The sequence below is a fragment of the Bombina bombina genome, chromosome 3 (assembly GCF_027579735.1).
Source record: "Bombina bombina isolate aBomBom1 chromosome 3, aBomBom1.pri, whole genome shotgun sequence".
In the NCBI taxonomy this organism is placed as follows: Eukaryota; Metazoa; Chordata; class Amphibia; order Anura; family Bombinatoridae; genus Bombina; species Bombina bombina.
In genome coordinates, this window is record NC_069501.1 from 365,307,312 (window position 1) to 365,326,654 (window position 19,343).

Sequence of the window (19,343 nt, forward strand, 5' to 3'; positions counted from 1 at the left end):
ACCCCTAATCTGCCACTCTGGACATCGCCGCCACTAGAATAAACATATTAACCCCTAAACCGCCGCACTCCCACCTCGCAAACACTAGTTTAATATTATTAACCCCTAATCTGCTGCCCCTAACATTGCCGAAACCTACATTATACTTATTAACTACTAATCTGCCGCTCCGGACATCGCCGCCACCTACATTATACTTATAAACCCCTAATCTGCTGCCCCCAACATCACCGACACCTACCTTTATTTATTAACCCCTAATCTGCTGCCCCTAACATCGCCGCCACTTAAGTTATATTTATTAACCCCTAATCTGCCATCCCCAATGTCGCCGCCACTATATTAAATTTATTAACCCCTAAACCTAAGTCTAACCCTAACGCCCCCTAACTTAAATATAATTTAAATAAATCTAAATATAATTACTTTCATTAACTAAATTATTCCTATTTAAAACTAAATACTTATCTGTAAAATAAACCCTAAGCTAGCTACAATATAACTAATAGTTACATTGTAGCTAGTTTATGGTTAATTTTTATTTTACACGCAAGTTTGTATTTATTTTAACTAGGTAGAATAGTAACTAAATAGTTATTTACTATTTAATAACTACCTACCTAAAATAAATACAAATTGACCTGTAAAATAAAACGTAACATAAGTTACACTAACACCTAACACTACACTACAATTAAATAAATGACCTAAATTAAATACAATTAAATAAATTAAATACAATTAGCTAAAGTACAAAAACAAACACTAAATTACAGAAAATAATAAACAAATTACAAGATATTTAAACTAATTATACCTAATCTAATAGCCCTATCAAAATAAAAAAAAGCCCCCCCAAAATAAAAAACCCTAGCCTAAACTAAACTACCAATAGCCCTTAAAAGGGTCTTTTGCGGGATGTTGCCCCAAATAAATCAGCTCTTTTGCCTGTAAAAAAAATACAAACACCCCCCAACAGTAAAACCCACCACCCACACAACCAACCCCCCAAATAAAAACCTAACTAAAAAAACCTAAGCTCCCCATCTTAAAAGGGCAGTTAGCTCTTTTACGGCCCAAAGCCCTAACCTAGAAATAAAACCCACCCAATACACCCTTAAAAAAACCTAACACTAACCCCCTGAAGATCGACTTACTGTTCTGAAGACCGGACATCCATCCTCAAGGAAGCGGCAGAAGTCTTCATCCAACCGAACCGAAGTCCTCAACGAAGCTGCAGAAGTCTTCATCCAAGCCGGGCAAAGTGGTCCTCCAGACGGGCAGAAGTATTCATCCAGAAGGCATCTTCTATCTTTATCCATCCGACGCAGAGCGGCTCCATCTTCAAGACATCCGACGCAAAGCATCCTCTTCATCCGGAGTCTTCTTACTGAATGACGGTTCCTTTAAATGATGTCATTCAAGATTGCGTCCCTTAGATTCCGATTGGCTGATAGAATTCTATCAGCCAATCGGAATTAAGGTAGAAAAAATCCTATTGGCTGATGCAATCAGCCAATAGGATTGAAGTTCAATCCTATTGGCTGATCCAATCAGCCAATAGGATTGAGCTCACATTCTATTGGCTGTTCCAATCAGCCAATAGAATGCGAGCTCAATCCCATTGACTTTCTGGCCGAAAGTTAGGTAACATTTGGATTTTAGCGAGAAAGGGATACCATTCTAAATGCAGGTATTGAGCTTCTGACGATTATTTATATTAGAAGGGAGTTCTGCATGATAAAATAGGTCTCTGAATTATATCATAACATATTGAAAAACTAAATTAAAATACACATATATCCAAATTTCAGTGATAACATGCTGCAATGCTGCTTTTTGCCTTAGTAAGTCGATCCAAGAATGACCATTAAAAGCGATACAAATTATTGGCATAGAATATAAGTACAATAGCAAAAGCATTAATTATTATATGAAAGCTCTTGTTATCAATAACTTGATGGTAAGATAACTATTAACTTGTCATTGATACATTATTAAGTGTTATGAATTGCATTATTTGTAATAATAATAATAATAATAATAACAATCGTCATTAAACACTAATAAGTTTTCTTTGTTAGAGCATTCTGCTTTACTGAAATGGTGGGTGTTCCTAGATTTCTGTTCAGTTATTGGGATTCTTATGATTAAGTGTTGCCTAGGGGTAATACAACTGGCAAATGTGCTTGAAACATGTCACTTTGATCTCAGGTCTGTGACAAAAACCAACAATTGCACTAGGGATAGTCTGCTGAAACAAACAATGAAGTGAGATATTTCCAAATCAATGCTAAAACAGGAAAAACATTTTGGAAACTTGCTGGGAGTCAAAGGGTAAATGTGCCTCAGGATCACAAATAGGTAATTCTATTCTAATGTAGGCACAACCTATTTAAATTGTTTAACAATCTAACAATCAGGTGTCCAAACAGGACACTTCCCTGAAAGACATCTCTTTCCCCCCCTTTGGGCACAGTATTTGTTTAGAACTAATTAAAGGCTGTAGTAGTCCCAAGAACAATGGTAATACAATTATACTCACCATTGTTGTAAAGATACCACCTATCTCTTCTCTTCTTTCCACATGTTGGTTTGGAGCTGAAAAACATTCTTTGTAGAAAATAGACTGAGATCATGTAAACATTTTGCATTTGATTCTGGGTAACCCCTGGATCTATCCAAACTCCAAGTGTGCCTCTGTTTTTTCCTGAAATGAGGAAAAACAGGTTTACACTGTGGATCGTGACCATATTGTTTTTCTTTAAAACCATAGCTCAGCCGAACAGATAAACCATAGCTCAGCCGAACAGATAACTCAGCATGCTAAGGCACTGTGGTTGATCTCTGTAGCAACCCAAGGGTTGCAGGGTCGATCCCCGGCAAGGTCCACTCAACCTTTCATCCTTCCGGGGTTGATAAAATGAGCAGCACCTTGAGACCCTTATGGGTGATTAGCCGTGCTTTACAAGTACCCAATACATACAATACATTAACTGTATCCATGATTTCCACCCATCTGTTGCTCTGTAAATTATTTTTTAATATCCCGAAAGATTAACTCCAATATCTGTTTTAGTTTTTAATGTATTCCCCAAACATATTTTAAAGAGATCTGTGTTCTCATTTTTAAGCATATTACTCCAGATATCAGTGTGTAACTGTGGTACTTTTAAAATATAATTTGTTAATTTAGATAAACATTTTTCATACTCCTTTTGAGCTGTGCAATTTTTGCCTGCATTTGCTATAAAACTTGAATCGGACATTGTTGTAATTAAGATTGGTGTGGAGTGATTGTTAGACACAGTATTTGAATTATTGCCTTCAGTAGAAGGGCATAGCATAGGTGTTTCTAGAAAAACAGGGATTTCACCTATGTTTACTTAATTTGCGTTAGTTATTCATTGTGTCTATTGAAATCAAATTGAGTGTTTTATCAGTTTTGTTGGAATTTTCAAATGAAATTACATTCCTTGCCCTCCCCACTGTGTCAGTTATTCAATGAATATTGATATGTTTTAGGGCTGCACGATTAATCACGGATGCGGTTTTAAACTGCAATTAATCGCTGCGGTTTTAAAACCGCAAGAGTACGCAATTTAAAAAAAAAAATCTTCAGATTGTCATGAAAATGGGGGCGTAGAGGGAGGATGAGAGACAGACCAGTGTAAGGCTGTGGGCGGACCTGAGAATGCCCACGAAATGGCCATTTTGGGAGAGATTGAAGAGTGTGTGAGAGTCATCTGGGAGTGTTGTGGAAGTGTTCAAGCGGTGGTGTGGCGGTGGTCAAGCGGTGGGACAGCTCAAAGTTGTGAGCAATAAACTGAATATTGTAAAAAAAACTTTAAAGTGCCTTACTGTTTTTTTTTTTTTTAACTTCTGTGACGCATAACATTGAGTTTGATATGTATAACAATATATTTTATGTATAAATGTTCATTAAGGGTTGCTTGTAGGATGTATTGTGAAGTGAATTGTAAAATATAATATATTCAACATGATGTTACCAAAATATATATAAATAATATCTACTACGTACTGCTCTATCTCTATCATCTATCTATTAAATAGATTATAGAGGATGAATGATATATAGAGTTACTTGATAGATAGATAGATAGATAGATAGATGATAAATGTACTGTTATATTTATTATTTATATTTATTTAATATAGTCAAGTGTAGATTCCCAGAAGATAGATCATCAATCATCAGTAGTAGTACACAGTGGTGCAGTGCACAAGTTTTTTTTTTTGTTTGTTTGTTTTTGTCCTCTAATTATAAGTGTTAATTTTTATACTCCAAGAGTGTATTAGACATTGAGAAACATGTACAGTAAGATTCTGTAGTGTTAAATAAACGTTTCTGCTATGTAACCACAGCACAGCTAGGCAATTTTTATTTTAACTATTTTGTGGTTTGTATTTTTATGCTCCAAGTAGCAGCTGAGTATTTTGTACACTTTATGACTGTGTAAGTTTATTCTGGATAACTTTACTTTCACAAATTATGTTATCCATTTCATTTTCTGTTTTAATAAATTTTTCTCTACACATTTTTAGTTCTGTTTGTGCAGTAGCACAGTTTTCATTACTTTTTTCTTTTAAGCATTTTATTTCATTATTAAGTGATGTAAAGAAACTGACTTTACCTTACAATTTGTCAATTTCTTTTTCTTTGAGAGTTACTTTTTCTTTAGAATTTTGGAGGGCTTTATTTAATACTTCTATTTTGACATTCATTGCCAAGCATGCAGCAAACATACTTGCTACTGCTCTGCCCTTTAATTTTTTACTTTTCTTAGATACAGTCATCTCTTTTTCAAATAAACCCTGGACATATTTCCAAGGATTTTCTTTTTTGTAAGTATCACAAGCAAAATAATTACTTTTGTGACTTGGGATGTAAGTAGCTACAAAGCTTTCTAATGCAGATACTGTTGCCATCTTGGGGGGAAATAAACTCAAACAAAATGATAATAAAGTAATAAAACAGTAAAAAATAAAAATTCCCTTAATTATTACTTCTAATGCCATTAATTGCCAAAAAAACACAAACAAAGGCAAGACAAGTTAATAGAGGAAAACCTTTTCAATATTAATAAAACAAAGCTTCCCTTTGCTTAGCCGGTAACAATATTTATTTATTGAATTCAAAAAGAAATGTTTCATATTTAATCCTTTCTTTTGAAGGATTTTCTGGTTCAAAATGATGCCAGAAATAAGCTTTAGGGGTTGCGGTGGGGTCCGTGAGCGGCAGTTTAGGGGTTAATACATTTATTAGAGTTGCAGCGGGGTCCGGATGCGGCAGTTTAGGGGGTAAACAGTATAGTATAGTGTAGGTGTTTAGTGACAGTATACCAATAAAGCTGTAAAAAAGCCGAAGAGCAGCGAGATCGATGACTGTTAGTTAACAACAGTCCGCTACTCATCGCACCGTACTTGGTGCGCGGCTTTTTGACAGCTTTTTTTATAATTTTGGAGAACGTATTCAGGTCCACGGCAGCGATGTTGGGCGATCTTAGGCGAGCGTATTGGTGCCATCGAATGCAGGTAAGTTGACAGGTTGATAAATAGATGCCTAGGGCTCTCTGGGAGCCATACCACCACTTCCTGGGCTCCTTGTTCTTCTTTACTCTGAAGATAGTTATAAATGACTTTGGCTGTATGTTTGGGGTTGTTGTCATTCATCAGAATAAATGTGAGGCCAATCAGATGCCCCCTCCCTGATGTTATTGCATGATGGATAAATATCTGGTTGTACTTCTCAGCATTGAGGAGACCATTGATTCTGATCAAATCCCCAACTTAATTTTCAGAAACATATCCCCAAACGTGCAAGGAACCTTCACAATGCACTGTTGTCTACAGACACTCATTCTTGTACCGCTCATATTCATTTACTTTGGATACTTATTTTTGCATAACCACTCTTCTTCTTCTGTTTTTTTTTTTTGTATGATATATGCACACATATATTTTATATATACAGAATATATATATATACAGGGAGTGCAGAATTATTAGGCAAGTTGTATTTTTGAGGATTAATTTTATTATTGAACAACAACCATGTTCTCAATGAACCCAAAAAACTCATTAATATCAAAGCTGAATATTTTTGGAAGTAGTTTTTAGTTTGTTTTTAGTTTTAGCTATTTTAGGGGGATATCTGTGTATGCAGGTGACTATTACTGTGCATAATTATTAGGCAACTTAACAAAAAACAAATATATACCCATTTCAATTATTTATTATTACCAGTGAAACCAATATAACATCTCAACATTCACAAATATACATTTCTGACATTCAAAAACAAAACAAAAACAAATCAGTGACCAATATAGCCACCTTTCTTTGCAAGGACACTCAAAAGCCTGCCATCCATGGATTCTGTCAGTGTTTTGATCTGTTCACCATCAACATTGCGTGCAGCAGCAACCACAGCCTCCCAGACACTGTTCAGAGAGGTGTACTGTTTTCCCTCCTTGTAAATCTCACATTTGATGATGGACCACAGGTTCTCAATGGGGTTCAGATCAGGTGAACAAGGAGGCCATGTCATTAGATTTTCTTCTTTTATACCCTTTCTTGCCAGCCACGCTGTGGAGTACTTGGACGCGTGTGATGGAGCATTGTCCTGCATGAAAATCATGTTTTTCTTGAAGGATGCAGACTTCTTCCTGTACCACTGCTTGAAGAAGGTGTCTTCCAGAAACTGGCAGTAGGACTGGGAGTTGAGCTTGACTCCATCCTCAACCCGAAAAGGCCCCACAAGCTCATCTTTGATGATACCAGCCCAAACCAGTACTCCACCTCCACCTTGCTGGCGTCTGAGTCGGACTGGAGCTCTCTGCCCTTTACCAATCCAGCCACGGGCCCATCCATCTGGCCCATCAAGACTCACTCTCATTTCATCAGTCCATAAAACCTTAGAAAAATCAGTCTTGAGATATTTCTTGGCCCAGTCTTGACGTTTCAGCTTGTGTGTCTTGTTCAGTGGTGGTTGTCTTTCAGCCTTTCTTACCTTGGCCATGTCTCTGAGTATTGCACACCTTGTGCTTTTGGGCACTCAAGTGATGTTGCAGCTCTGAAATATGGCCAAACTGGTGGCAAGTGGCATCTTGGCAGCTGCACGCTTGACTTTTCTCAGTTCATGGGCAGTTATTTGGCCCCTTGGTTTTTCCACACGCTTCTTGCGACCCTGTTGACTATTTTGAATGAAACGCTTGATTGTTCGATGATCACGCTTCAGAAGCTTTGCAATTTTAAGAGTGCTGCATCCCTCTGCAAGATATCTCACTATTTTTTACTTTTCTGAGCCTGTCAAGTCCTTCTTTTGACCCATTTTGCCAAAGGAAAGGAAGTTGCCTAATAATTATGCACACCTGATATAGGGTGTTGATGTCATTAGACCACACCCCTTCTCATTACAGAGATGCACATCACCTAATATGCTTAATTGGTAGTAGGCTTTCGAGCATATACAGCTTGGAGTAAGACAACATGCATAAAGAGGATGATGTTGTCAAAATACTCATTTGCCTAATAATTCTGCACTCCCTGTGTGTATATATATATATATATATATATATATATATATATATATAGGTGTATATATATATATATATATATATATGTATATATACTTCAAGTTTGCTTTTTACACAGTCTCCCTTTACGCCAAAGCATCTAGGGTTAGTGAAGTGATTCAGAACCATCCCAGGACAGCCTGTTTCGTGGTGTTTGTCACTCATCAGATGGGAGAAGGTTTGAATCACTGCTGGGTGAAGTTGATTTCCAATGCAGCAAAGGATTCTGGATAAAAGCAGACTTGAAGTAAAAAAGTGTGTCATTGTGAAAATCATTTGCATATCTTACACAGAATCCTTTGCTGCTATAGAAACAATATAATTCAAAGGTTTTCTGTGGGTAAAACTTGCCTTGTGGCCTGTTTAGGTTTGTTAATGAACTACAAAATTAGTTATTCTCTAAATTTTGTGCGTAGTGGAGGATTTTAAACTCAATTTTGCCTCCCCCTAATTTTAAATGTTGTTGTATTTTGCCCAGAAATCAACTTGGGATGGTTCTGAATCACTGCACTAACCCTAGCTAAGCTTATAAGCTTTGTGAACAGCGATGCTTTGGTGTAAAGGGAGTCTGCGTAAAAGCAGACTTGAAATAAAATGTGAGTTGTTGTGAACCTCATTTGCATATCTTACCCAGAATTCTTTGCTGCATTGGAAACAATTCCGAAGTTTTCTGTGGGGAAAAACAAGCCTTGTGGCCTGTCTAGGTTTATTAATGAACTACACAATAAGTTATTCTCTATATTTTGTGCGTAGTGGAGGATTTTAAACTCACTTTTTGCCTCCCCCTAATTTTAAATATTGTTATATTTTGCCCAGAAATCAACTTCACCCAGCAGTGATTCGAACTTTCTCCCAGCTGATGAGTAGCAAACACCATGAAACAGGCTGTCCTGTGATGGTTCTGAATCACTGCACTAACCCTAGATAAGGTTATAAGCTGTGTGAACGATGCTTTGGTGTAAAGGGAGTCTGCGTAAAAGCAGACTTGAAGTAAAAGTGTGTAGTTGTGAACCTTATTTTCATATCTTACCCAGAATCCTTTGCTGCATTGGAAACAATGTAATTCCGAGGTTTTCTGTGGGAAAAACAAGACGTCTGGCCTGTCTAGGTTTGTTAATGAACTACAGAATTAGTTATTCTCTCATTCTCTCTCTCTCTCAATCTGATCTGATCTGATCTTATTCTGGGCTAGATTGCAAGTGGAGCACTAACTTGCACGAGTTGAAAGTAAACATGACAGCACAAACTAAATTTGTGTTCGTTGGGTTAGCATGACTAAAGTCCTTGTGTAAAGAGTTAGTTATGAATAAAAGTTGCACTTAACACAACATGAATACATTAAAATAAAGTGTTACATTCATATTTACACTATCTAAGGATTAAAAGGTATATTGTAAATGACAAGGTATTTGAATGGAAAGATCTATAATTTATATATGCATACAATACACATACATGTCTAAATATGTGTATGTATGTATACATACATATGTGTATACATGTGTATTTATGTTTATATGTGTATAGATGTCTATACATACATATAAACACATATATACACATCTATACACAAATATATACATATACGTTGGAGCCCTTTCCAATCAAATAACTGAAAACATGAAAAATAATCTTTTATTAATTTTTAATATTTAATCATGGGTTTTTACTGTGCATGTACTGTAAATATTTTACATTCCAATGATCCTAACATAAAATATAATATATATTTCTATATATATATGTGTATATACCTATATTTATTTATATATATATATTCAGGGTCTTCATCTCTGGGAGTGACTTTTCCAGTCCCAGTTTGGGAATGGGATATAGGTATTTGCCTCATATATTTTAGATTCTGTCCTTCAAAGTAGTATCCTTTCTCCTTTTGGTTCTAGTGGGCCTGTTCATAACGAACTTAGACCTGAAAGATTTATTGTTTCCTTAATCGGAATCTTCTCTAGTTTTCTTAGTTTGCGCCATCACAATCAGACCTTTAGTTCTTAGGATATTGCAAGTGTGTTTTTATGGACAATATATAGTTCAGGTATCATCCTGACTTTGCGCTAACTGAATCTGGAGAAGAGTTCCCTTGTTCTATCCACAAGGGTAATTTTATTTGGGACTACTGTCACAAAGTTATGCAGGGTCAGGAAGTTATGCAGGGTCAGGTCTGATCAGTACCTGGATGGGAGACTGCCTGGGAACACGTGCGGTATGCGTGTACCTTATTTGATCCTTTATCTAGGAGATGTCTTTCAGAGGTCAGAAAATCAAGGATTTATTTCTGTTCCCCACTCTGCAGTCTTCTGTCTGGCCAACAGTAAGCTCTAGTGGCCGGTGGATAGCTTAGCCATCTTGCAACCAGGAGGTTGGGAATTTGGATTTAGCTGCAGTTGATATTTCTTCACTTTTCTGTAACTCTGTGTATGGAGGGAATTGGTCTGATGGTATTCCATTGACATCATTCCTTTTGCTATTTTCCATGACATGGAGAACATTCAGATCTGTCTTCAAGGATAGATTTTGTTCTGATGACAAGAGACTTTCTTCCATAGTATTTTTTCAGGAGTATCTATCTCCGGGCACGTGCTGGAGATATTCCTGGGTGATGTGACCACGGATGCCAACCTGCTTGGCTGGTAAGCTGTCTGGGTCTTGTTTAAGGATTATGGACTCTGTAGTGTCTGCTCTCCTCTTTAAACATCTTTAAGTTGAGAGCAATTTGCAATGCTCTGATTACTTGACCTAAGTCTTCCCTAGCTTGGTTCCAATTGGACAATATCACCTCAAGGGTTTATATCAACCATTAGGGAGGAACTAGGGGTTCCTTAGCCATGTAGGAGGTGACTTGGATTGTTGTCGGTCATCCACTTTCCAGGGGTGGACAAGTGGGAGTCAGACTTCTAAACAGACTGATAATTCATCCCGGGGAGTTAGCTTTTCCATCCGGAAGTATTCCTTAGGTAGACCCTCACATGGGGGTTTCAGGAGTTAGCTTCTGTGGGCCTTTCAACAGAATGCCAAGTTTTGAAGGTACGGTTTATGGTCATGTGATCCGCAGACCGTCCTGATAGATGTTCTGACGTTTTTCTTGGTTTTCAGCCTTGCATACCTTTTTCCTCTGTTTGTTCTCTTTCCATGATTCATTACTCGTATTTTCAGGTGAGAGCGGCAGTGATTTTATTAGCCCCTGCTTGGCCTCGCAGGATCTGGTATGCAGAGTGGAAATGTCGTCTCTCCACCTTGAAGACTACCTCTGAGGATGGACTTCTGATTCTTGGTCTTTTCCTTCATCTAAATCTCCGAAGCTGACTGCTTGAAGATTGGACGCTTAGTTTTGTCTAAGCGGGGGTTTTTCTGAATTTTTTATCTTTTCTCCAGGGTGGTCTGGAGAAGGGTTTGTCAGTCAGTACCCTGAAGTGTCAGTTTTCTGCATTTTGTTTTTTGCTACATAAGCATCTGGTGGACGTGCCAGATGTGCAGTCTTTTTGTCAGGCACTGGTCTACATCAGGCCTGTGTTTAAGTCGGTTGCTCCCCCTTAGGGTTTTACCCTTGTTCTTAAAGTTTTGCAGTAGGCTCTGTACTTTCCATAGATATTAAGTTGTTATCTTGGAAGGTTTTGTTTCTCATTGCTATCTTTTCTGCTTGGAGGGTCTCAGAGCTCTCAGTTTTGCAGTGTGATTCGCCTTATCCTATCTTTCATGAAGTTAAGGCGGTTATTCATACTAGTTAGGTTTTCGGATAGATATATTAATCAGAAAATTGTTGTTCCTTCTCTGTGTCCTTATCTTTCTTCTCATAAGGAACGTTTTTTTGCACAACTTTGATGTTGTGCGTGCTTTTATTTTCTATCTACAGGCGACTAAGGATTGTCGCCATTTTGCTGTTTGTTTCTCTGGGAAACATAAAGGTCAGAAAGCTTCAGCTACTTCTCTTTCTCTTTGGTTGAGTGTAGCAGCCTACTAGGGCTGTCCCTTCTTCTTGGGCTTTCAAGAAGGAAGTTTCTGTAGAACAGATTTGCAAGGCTGCAACTTGGTCCTCTCTGCATACTTTTTCCAAATTTTCCAAATTTGTTATTTTTTTTTTAGCTGAGGCTTCTTTTGGGAGAAAGGTTCTTCATGCAGTGGTGCCTTCTGTTTAGGTTACCTGTCTTGTCCCTCCCTAATCATCTGTGTCCTCTAGCTTGGGTATTGGTTCCCACTAGTAATTGATGATTCTGTGCACTCACCATATCTTAGGAAAGAAAACATAATTTATGCTTACCTGATAAATGTATTTATTTCCGGATATGGTGAGTCCACAGCCCACCCTTTATTTTAAGACAGTTATTTTAACTAAAACCTCAGGCACCTCTACACCTTAGTGTAATTATCCTTTTCCATTTTCCCTTCGGCTGAATGACTGGAGGTTATGGGTAAGGGAAGTGACATATATAGCAGCTTTGCTGTGGTGCTCTTTGTCTCTTCCTGCTGGCCAGGAGTGATATTCCCACTAGTAATTGATGATTCCGTGGACTTACCATATCCGGAAAGAAAGAAATTTATCAGGTAAGCATAAATTATGTTTTTTTTTTTCTTTATTTAAGAAAATAATTAAATTATTTAAAAAAAAATTACCATCTCTTGGATGTCAGACATAAATATAGGCCTTCATATTATTTTCTCCTTTTGGTCAGCTATTCAGGGGAACCAGATGTTTTTTTCCGCTTTTAACTGAAAGATCATTATTATTTGCCACATGATATCAGTGCAGCCGGGGAAAACGGCCTATATAAAATGTTAGTATCTTGCTTCTGGTATTTTTTTTAATTTTTTTTTTACCAAATATGAACCATATTTGATACTGGCAGAAGTACTTAGACTTAAATCACATATAATCCATGTTTTTAATTTGTCATATGAAAAACATTTGGAGTCAGTTGTTGGAACATAGAATATTTAATTCAACACATTTGTAAATTATATTTAAAGCCCTATTTTATATGTTTGTCTCTTATAAAATGAGTACATCAATAATTATATTTTCTTTACTGTTTCTAAAGTGTTATCCGGCAGCCTGTTGGAAAGATTTACTTTGCTGGAACAGAAACTGCTACACAATGGAGTGGATACATGGAGGGAGCTGTACAGGCTGGAGAGAGAGCAGCCAGAGAGGTGAATAAACTTTTTTTTTAACGTTACTGGTTAATATTTTGCTATATTGCATTTAATTTGACACTGGTAAGGTTAATGTAAATTAGAGAAATGTTAATTTGTGACATCATAAGGATACAGAAATGGCAACATGGTAATACAGCATAAAGAACTGGGTCAAGAGGTTTTGTAGCTAGTGATATTGGTTTAAAAATATCAAGAAACATAAAGGGACATGAAACCCAAAAAATGCATCTCATTGTTCATATAGTGCATGCAATTGTAAGCAACTTTCTCATTTACTTATTATCAAATTGTCCTCCATCCCTTGGTATCCTTTGTTGAAAACCAGGGAGATAAGCTGATGAGTTTCTGAAGCACTTATGGCAGCAGTTTTGGAAGAATGTTATACGTTTGCAAGAGCACTAAGTGGCAGCACTATTGCCTGTCATGTAATGCTTTAGATACCTAGGTATCTCTTCAACAAAGACAATGAGAACAAAGTAAATTGGAAACCTTTTTAAAATGATATGCTCTGTCTGTTTTATGAAAGATATTGTCCCTTTAAGTTATACACAAACAGTCCACAGCTCCAGTTTTCAAACCATCTGAAATCCAGGACTCCTCTCATGTTCTAAACTACTACACCCATAATGCTGCAGGGTGCAACATAGAGAGTGGTAGGAATAAACCGTGTTATGACAAGGGCTCCAAAGCAAGCCCTATGTTGTATTCCTGAGCAGAGGAGGTCTCTGAACCGCAGGCTGGAGAATGAGTAGGTATCCCTGGTCCTTTGCTAGTCTGATCTTGCTGTTATTTTTATTTTTTTAAATAATCAGTACATTATTGTATTAGAAATTAGGTGCAATACCCCAATATAAAAGTTAGAATGGCACCCTTTCAAATCTAGGATATCATACCCATCTAGGTAAATGGTAGCTATCAGATTTGTTGTGCTTTTTGTCTTAAAGGACCCAGGGCCCCCAATATGATTACTATTTGAATGACATACAGGTGACCACCACTGTAACAGTGGATGTCCTTTTAGAACCATAAATAAATTAAACAAAACATGTATTGTCACTGTCCCATGTTTTGTGCCATGTTGGTGTTTTATAAATGAATGACAATAGCCAAGACTCATAAATGGGTGTTCTTGGTCAGGATTTTTCACCTACACCTAAGCCCAGCATGCAGAAGTCATAAAGACTGTGGTAATGGCGATCACCTACCCCAAGTATACACCTATACAGTGTTTAAGGAGAGAAAGTAGACAGAGAGAGGTATGACATCCCAAGTTTATAAGAGGAAACCCGCTCATTCCAGAGTGGCATCTCATACCCCTGTACTTAGTAGGCCATTGTTATACAAATGCCAATGACCTCCCTAACACATATACATTTTACCTATTGGTGTTTGTATGTGTGTGTGTGTGTGTGTGTGTGTGTGTGTGTGTATGTATGTGACTGTGTGTGTATTTATGCATGTATGTGTGTGTGTGTATGTTTGTTGAACCAGCAAATTACAGACCTTGTTACTAAAGCATGGGGGGAGGGGGTAAAAAGTGTCACTATACAGTACCACTATATACAGTACGGGGGGGCTGGACTATGTCACATACTACTGTGGTCACTTTATAAAGTACTGGGGCGGGTAGGGTCAGGCCAGCCATCTCACAGGCAGATTACAGACTGTGTCACTAACTCACTATATACAGTACTGGGGGTTAAACAGTGTCACTATATACAGTAATAGGGGGTCAGACCATCTCACAGACTGTGGGAACAGGGTACCTGCTTTTGCAGACATGTAATCTGATTCACATTTTTTTCTGTGTTAAATGTAAAAAAAAAAAAAAGAAGATATGTATCAAATTAACTTTTTTTGGGGGGGTGGGGGGGGCTTTTTAGAGTCTTGCACCTGGGCCCTGTGGTTTCTAGTTACGCCTCTGATCCCTCCCACTTCCCATAACCCCCAGTCATTTTTTGCTTTTGTGTATCCAGGAGGTGTGCGAAGATGGTGTCTGAAGAAAATTATCTTTTAATCCTTTAATGGGTAGTTTCCCTGCAAGCAAGGATTGGGCTATTGCTGTGTCCACGTAATCCTCTTAAATAAGTGTTGTGTTGACTTTTAGCTGTTGGAGGTCGGCAGGGTAGTCCTTGATTTCCCTCCAACAAATTATTCTAACCTCTATATAGAAAACCAGGGTTGGTTACTCTGCTTTTCTTTTCTCTTCAGGTCCCTGTAAGAAGCTATCTGGCTCTGTCAGACCTGAGATGCTGTGCCTGCCCTGCAGCTGAACTCCACAGGTAAGTGTTTTTTTTCCTTCTAGGTGAGAAGGCTATGGCACTTTGGGGGTTAGAATTCCTCCTTTTCACAGTGGAGAATGGGGACAAGGTTATATCTCTTCATGTTGGGAATATATTGTTGGGCAGTAAGAACAGGGTATTGAGCTGCTGAATATTGTGAGATGTAAGGTTACACTCATTTCCTTTTAACTTTCTTTATTTGTGGAGCTCGTAGGTGTACTTTATGTATAAGAGAGGGAACGTGTTAGTTAGACTTTACTTCACAGTGTAATCGCGTGCATTTTTTTATGTTGCACTTAGTTTTTGATTGTGGTCACGTGATGACCGCAGGACTTCTTCTTCCGCCCCGGAGCAGATATTCATAACTTCAAGAAGAAAGTTTCAGCGACTGTATCTGTATCATCGGGAGACTGTATTTCTAGTTTTATACAACCTGCTAGTTCGTTTAAAAATTCTCTAATTCTGCTGTTTGCCTGAGTGGTGAGACCGGAGGGGTGAGTTCTCTCCAGCAGAGCTAAGTATATAGCAGTGCCATTCCTGCATGTTTTTCTTATTGTCAAGTAAGAATCTGCTGGATATTTTTATTATATTGTGGCTGAGAATTATTAAAGTTTATTAATTATTAGTTGGAACCAAAACTCCTTATGATATTATAGAGTCTGATAGGAACCTTTCTATGCCTTTTGAAAAAAGTTTATATTGTCTAGAGGCTAATTTTATTTCTCCTATGTAGTTTTGTTCCATGTGTGTAACAAAAATGTTACTTTAAAAAAAGAAAGTCTTCTTTTTCAAAGAATTGAACCCTCTCAGAGCCATCTGCCTCTCAGGATATTGGTGTCCCTGACATGCCTCAACTTTCTCCTCAGACATCCCCGTCCCTAGCAGCTATACAAGCAGTGCCCTGTGGTTCCTCTCAGTCAGTACCTGGGGAGTATTTTTACCAGGTGATTGCAGTGCAGCTTTTTTCTGTGGTGTCTACAGCCTTGAGTCCTTTTTCTATCTCGGGTAAGAGAAAGAGAAAATCTAAGAATATTTCCTCTAAATCAGGAATTTCTGATAACGCCAAGGCTGCCTTGGTCAGCTTATCTCAATTATCTGAGGATGAGGATTCTTCAGTAGCTTCTGAGGGTGAAATCTCTGATTCTGAATCTGCTGTAGTTAGTACAGAGGATTCAGAGGAGGTTAGTTTTTGATTTAAGCTTGAGCACCTCCGCTTACTACTTAAGGAGGTTTTGGCTATTCTGGAGGATTCGGTGTCGCTGCAACTCCTAAGGTCAATAGACTTTATAGAGTTTGAGATGTTAAATCTAGATCAGTGGAAGTATTTCCTGTTACTGATCGTATGTCGGACAGTATTTCTCAGGAATGGGATAAACCGGGTGTTGCCTTTACCACATCTCCTGTTTTTAAGAAAAATGTTTCCTGTTGCAGACTCTGTGCAGGAATTTTGGCATACTATTCCTAAGGTGGATAGGGCTATATCCACATTAGCTAAAAGAAATGTGATTCCTCTAGAGGATAGTACCTTTTTAAAGGACCCTATGGACAGGAACCTGGAAGGGTACTTAAGAAAGATTTTTCTTCACCAATGGCTGCTATGGCACCCAGTTGCTAGCATGGCAGTGGTTGTGGGCTCGGCCTCATATTGGTGCGACTCCTTATCTGAACTAATTTTGGAGGAGACTACTGTGGAAGAGATCCAAGACAGGATCAAGGCTTTAAAAATGGCTAATACCTTAATTTGCGACGCCAGTATGCAGGTTGTACGTCTGAGTGCAAAGTCTTCTAGTTTTGCCATTCATCTCACAGAGCCTTGTGGCTAAAGTCTTCGTCGGCAGACATGGTTTCCAAGTCTAGACTTCTGTCTCTTCCTTTTAAAGGAAAGACCTTGTTTGGTCCTGGTCTGGCTGACATAATTTCCATGGTCATGGGTGGAAAGGGAGCCTTTCTGCCTCAGGATAAGAAGGTTAAAACTAAGGATCGCCAGACTTCTAATTTTCGTTCCTTCAAGAGACAAAAATCCTCTTCTTCTTCTTCCAAACCTGAACAGACCAAACCCTCCTGGAGATCCAACCAACCTTGGAGTAAGGGTAAGCAGTCCAAGAAGCCTTCCTCTGAGGACAAATCAGCATGAAGGGTTCGCCCCCAATCCGAGTATGGATCAAGTAGGGGGCAGACTTTCATTTTTTCAAGAGGCTTGGATTTGTGATGTTCCCGATCCTTGGACAGTGGAGGTAGTCTCTCAGGGATACAAGATAGGTTTCAAATCTTGTCCTCTAAAATGCAGATTTCTCCTGTCAAGATTATCTGCAAACTAGGAAAAGAGAGAGGCATTCTTAAACTGCGTCAGGGATCTCACTTCTCTAGGAGTGATCGCTCCTGTTCCCCTGGCAGAACAGGGTTGAGGATTCTATTCCAACCTATTTGTGGTTCCCAAGAAGGAGGGAACCTTTTGACCTATTCTAGACCTGAAGTGCCTCAACAAATTTATCAGGGTTCGTCTTTCAAAATGGAGACTATTCATTCTATTCTCCCCTTAATTCAGGAGGGTCAGTACATGACCACCATTGACCTGATGGATGCTTACCTTCATGTTCCTATCCATAAGGATCATTTTAAATTCCTACGGTTTGCCTTCCTGGACAAACACTTCCAATTTGTAGCCCTGTCTTTTGGCCTAGCCACTGCCCCCCCACCGAATCTTTACAAAGGTTCTAGGGGCTCTTTTGGCAGTAGCCAGATCTCAAGGAATTGCGGTGGCGCCATACTTGGACGATATCTAGGTTCAGGCGCCATCTTTTCATTTAGCAAAATCCTGTACGGATTCTCTGTTATTGATTCTCTGCTCTCACGGGTGGAAGGTGAATCTGGACAAGAATCCCTTGGTAACAAATATCAGGGTATGTTTTTTTGGGGACGATCATAGACTTGATCTCGATGAAGATTTTCTTAGCTGCAGTCAGAAAATCCAAACTTCTTTCTGCCTGTCTTTCTCTTCAGTCATCTGTCCAACCCTCAGTGGCTCAGTGTATGGAAGTAATTGGTCTTTTGGTGGCTTCCATGGATATTATTCCTTTTGCTCAATTCCATCTGAGATCTCTACAGTTATTTATGCTCAGACAGTGGAACGGAGACCACTCAGACCTCTCTCAGAGGATAGTCCTAGACAACCTGATGAGACTCTCTGTCCTGGTGGCTCTCTCAGGACCATCTGTCCCAAGGAACATGTTTCTTGACCATCCCGGGAGATTGTGACTATGGATGCCAGCCTTTCCGGATGGGGAGCAGTTTGGGGTTCCTTAAGAGCTCAGGGAATCTGGACTCAGTCGGAGTCCTTCTAATATATAACTTAGAGTTGAGAGCAATCTTCAATGCTCTGATAGCTTGGCCCCAATTGAGTTTGATCTGATTTATCAGATTTCAATCGGACATCGCTTTGGTGGCTTATATCAACCAGCAGCGAGGAACAAGGAGTTCCCTGGCAATGAAGGAGTTGACTTGCATCCTTTGGTGGGTGGAGTCTCACAACTGCCACATTTATGTCATTCACATCCCAGGTGTGGACAACTGGGAGGCGGATTACCTGAGCAGGCAGACGTTTCACCCAGGGGAGTGGGCACTTCATCCGGCGGTATTCTCAATGATAACTCTCAGGTGGGGGGTTCCGGAATTGGACTTGATGGCTTCTAGTCTAAACTCCAAGCTGTAGATCCTGATCAAGGGATCTGCAAGCAATTCAGGTGGATGCTCTAGCATTCCGTGGGGTTTCAGTCTGATTTACCTGTTCCCACCGTTTGCCCTCCTTCCTCAGGTGATAGCCCGTATCAAACAGGAGCAGGCTTTGGAGATTCTGATTGCTCCAGCTTCGCATCACAGAATTTGGTTTGCGGACCTGGTGAGGATGTCGTCTTTTCCTCCATGGAAATACCTTCTACTTTAGGGTCCTTTTCTTCACCCAAATATAGATTCTCTGAAGCTGACTGCGTGGAGATTGGCTAGACAAGGTTTTTTTGAAAAGGTGATTGACATCTTGATCCAGGCTCGTAAGCCGGTAACTCGGAAGATATACCATAAGGTTTGGCGCACATACCTTTCCTGGTGCGAGTCTCTGGGTTTCTCTTGGCGTAAGATGAGAGTTCCCCGTATTCAATAAGATGGTCCTTCGTACTAAATTGGGATTTCTTCCTAAGGTGGTTTTGGACCGCAATATCAATCAGGAAATTGTCGTTCCTTCGTTCTGTCCTAATCCTTCTTCTCAGAAAGAGCGTCTGTTACACAACCTGGATGTAATTTGTGC

The 19,343-nt window shown here is 38.9% G+C and overlaps 1 protein-coding gene across 1 annotated transcript in view; it reads left to right on the forward strand.

Annotated features, from left to right (window-relative positions):
* Positions 1-19,343, forward strand: part of LOC128653287 (amine oxidase [flavin-containing] A-like) — a 412,656-nt gene that overhangs the window by 375,416 nt on the left and 17,897 nt on the right. Inside the window, exon 13 of the mRNA XM_053706492.1 lies at positions 12,647-12,758. Coding sequence (XP_053562467.1) covers positions 12,647-12,758 — 112 coding nt within the window. The remainder of the gene's footprint in view (positions 1-12,646; positions 12,759-19,343) is intronic.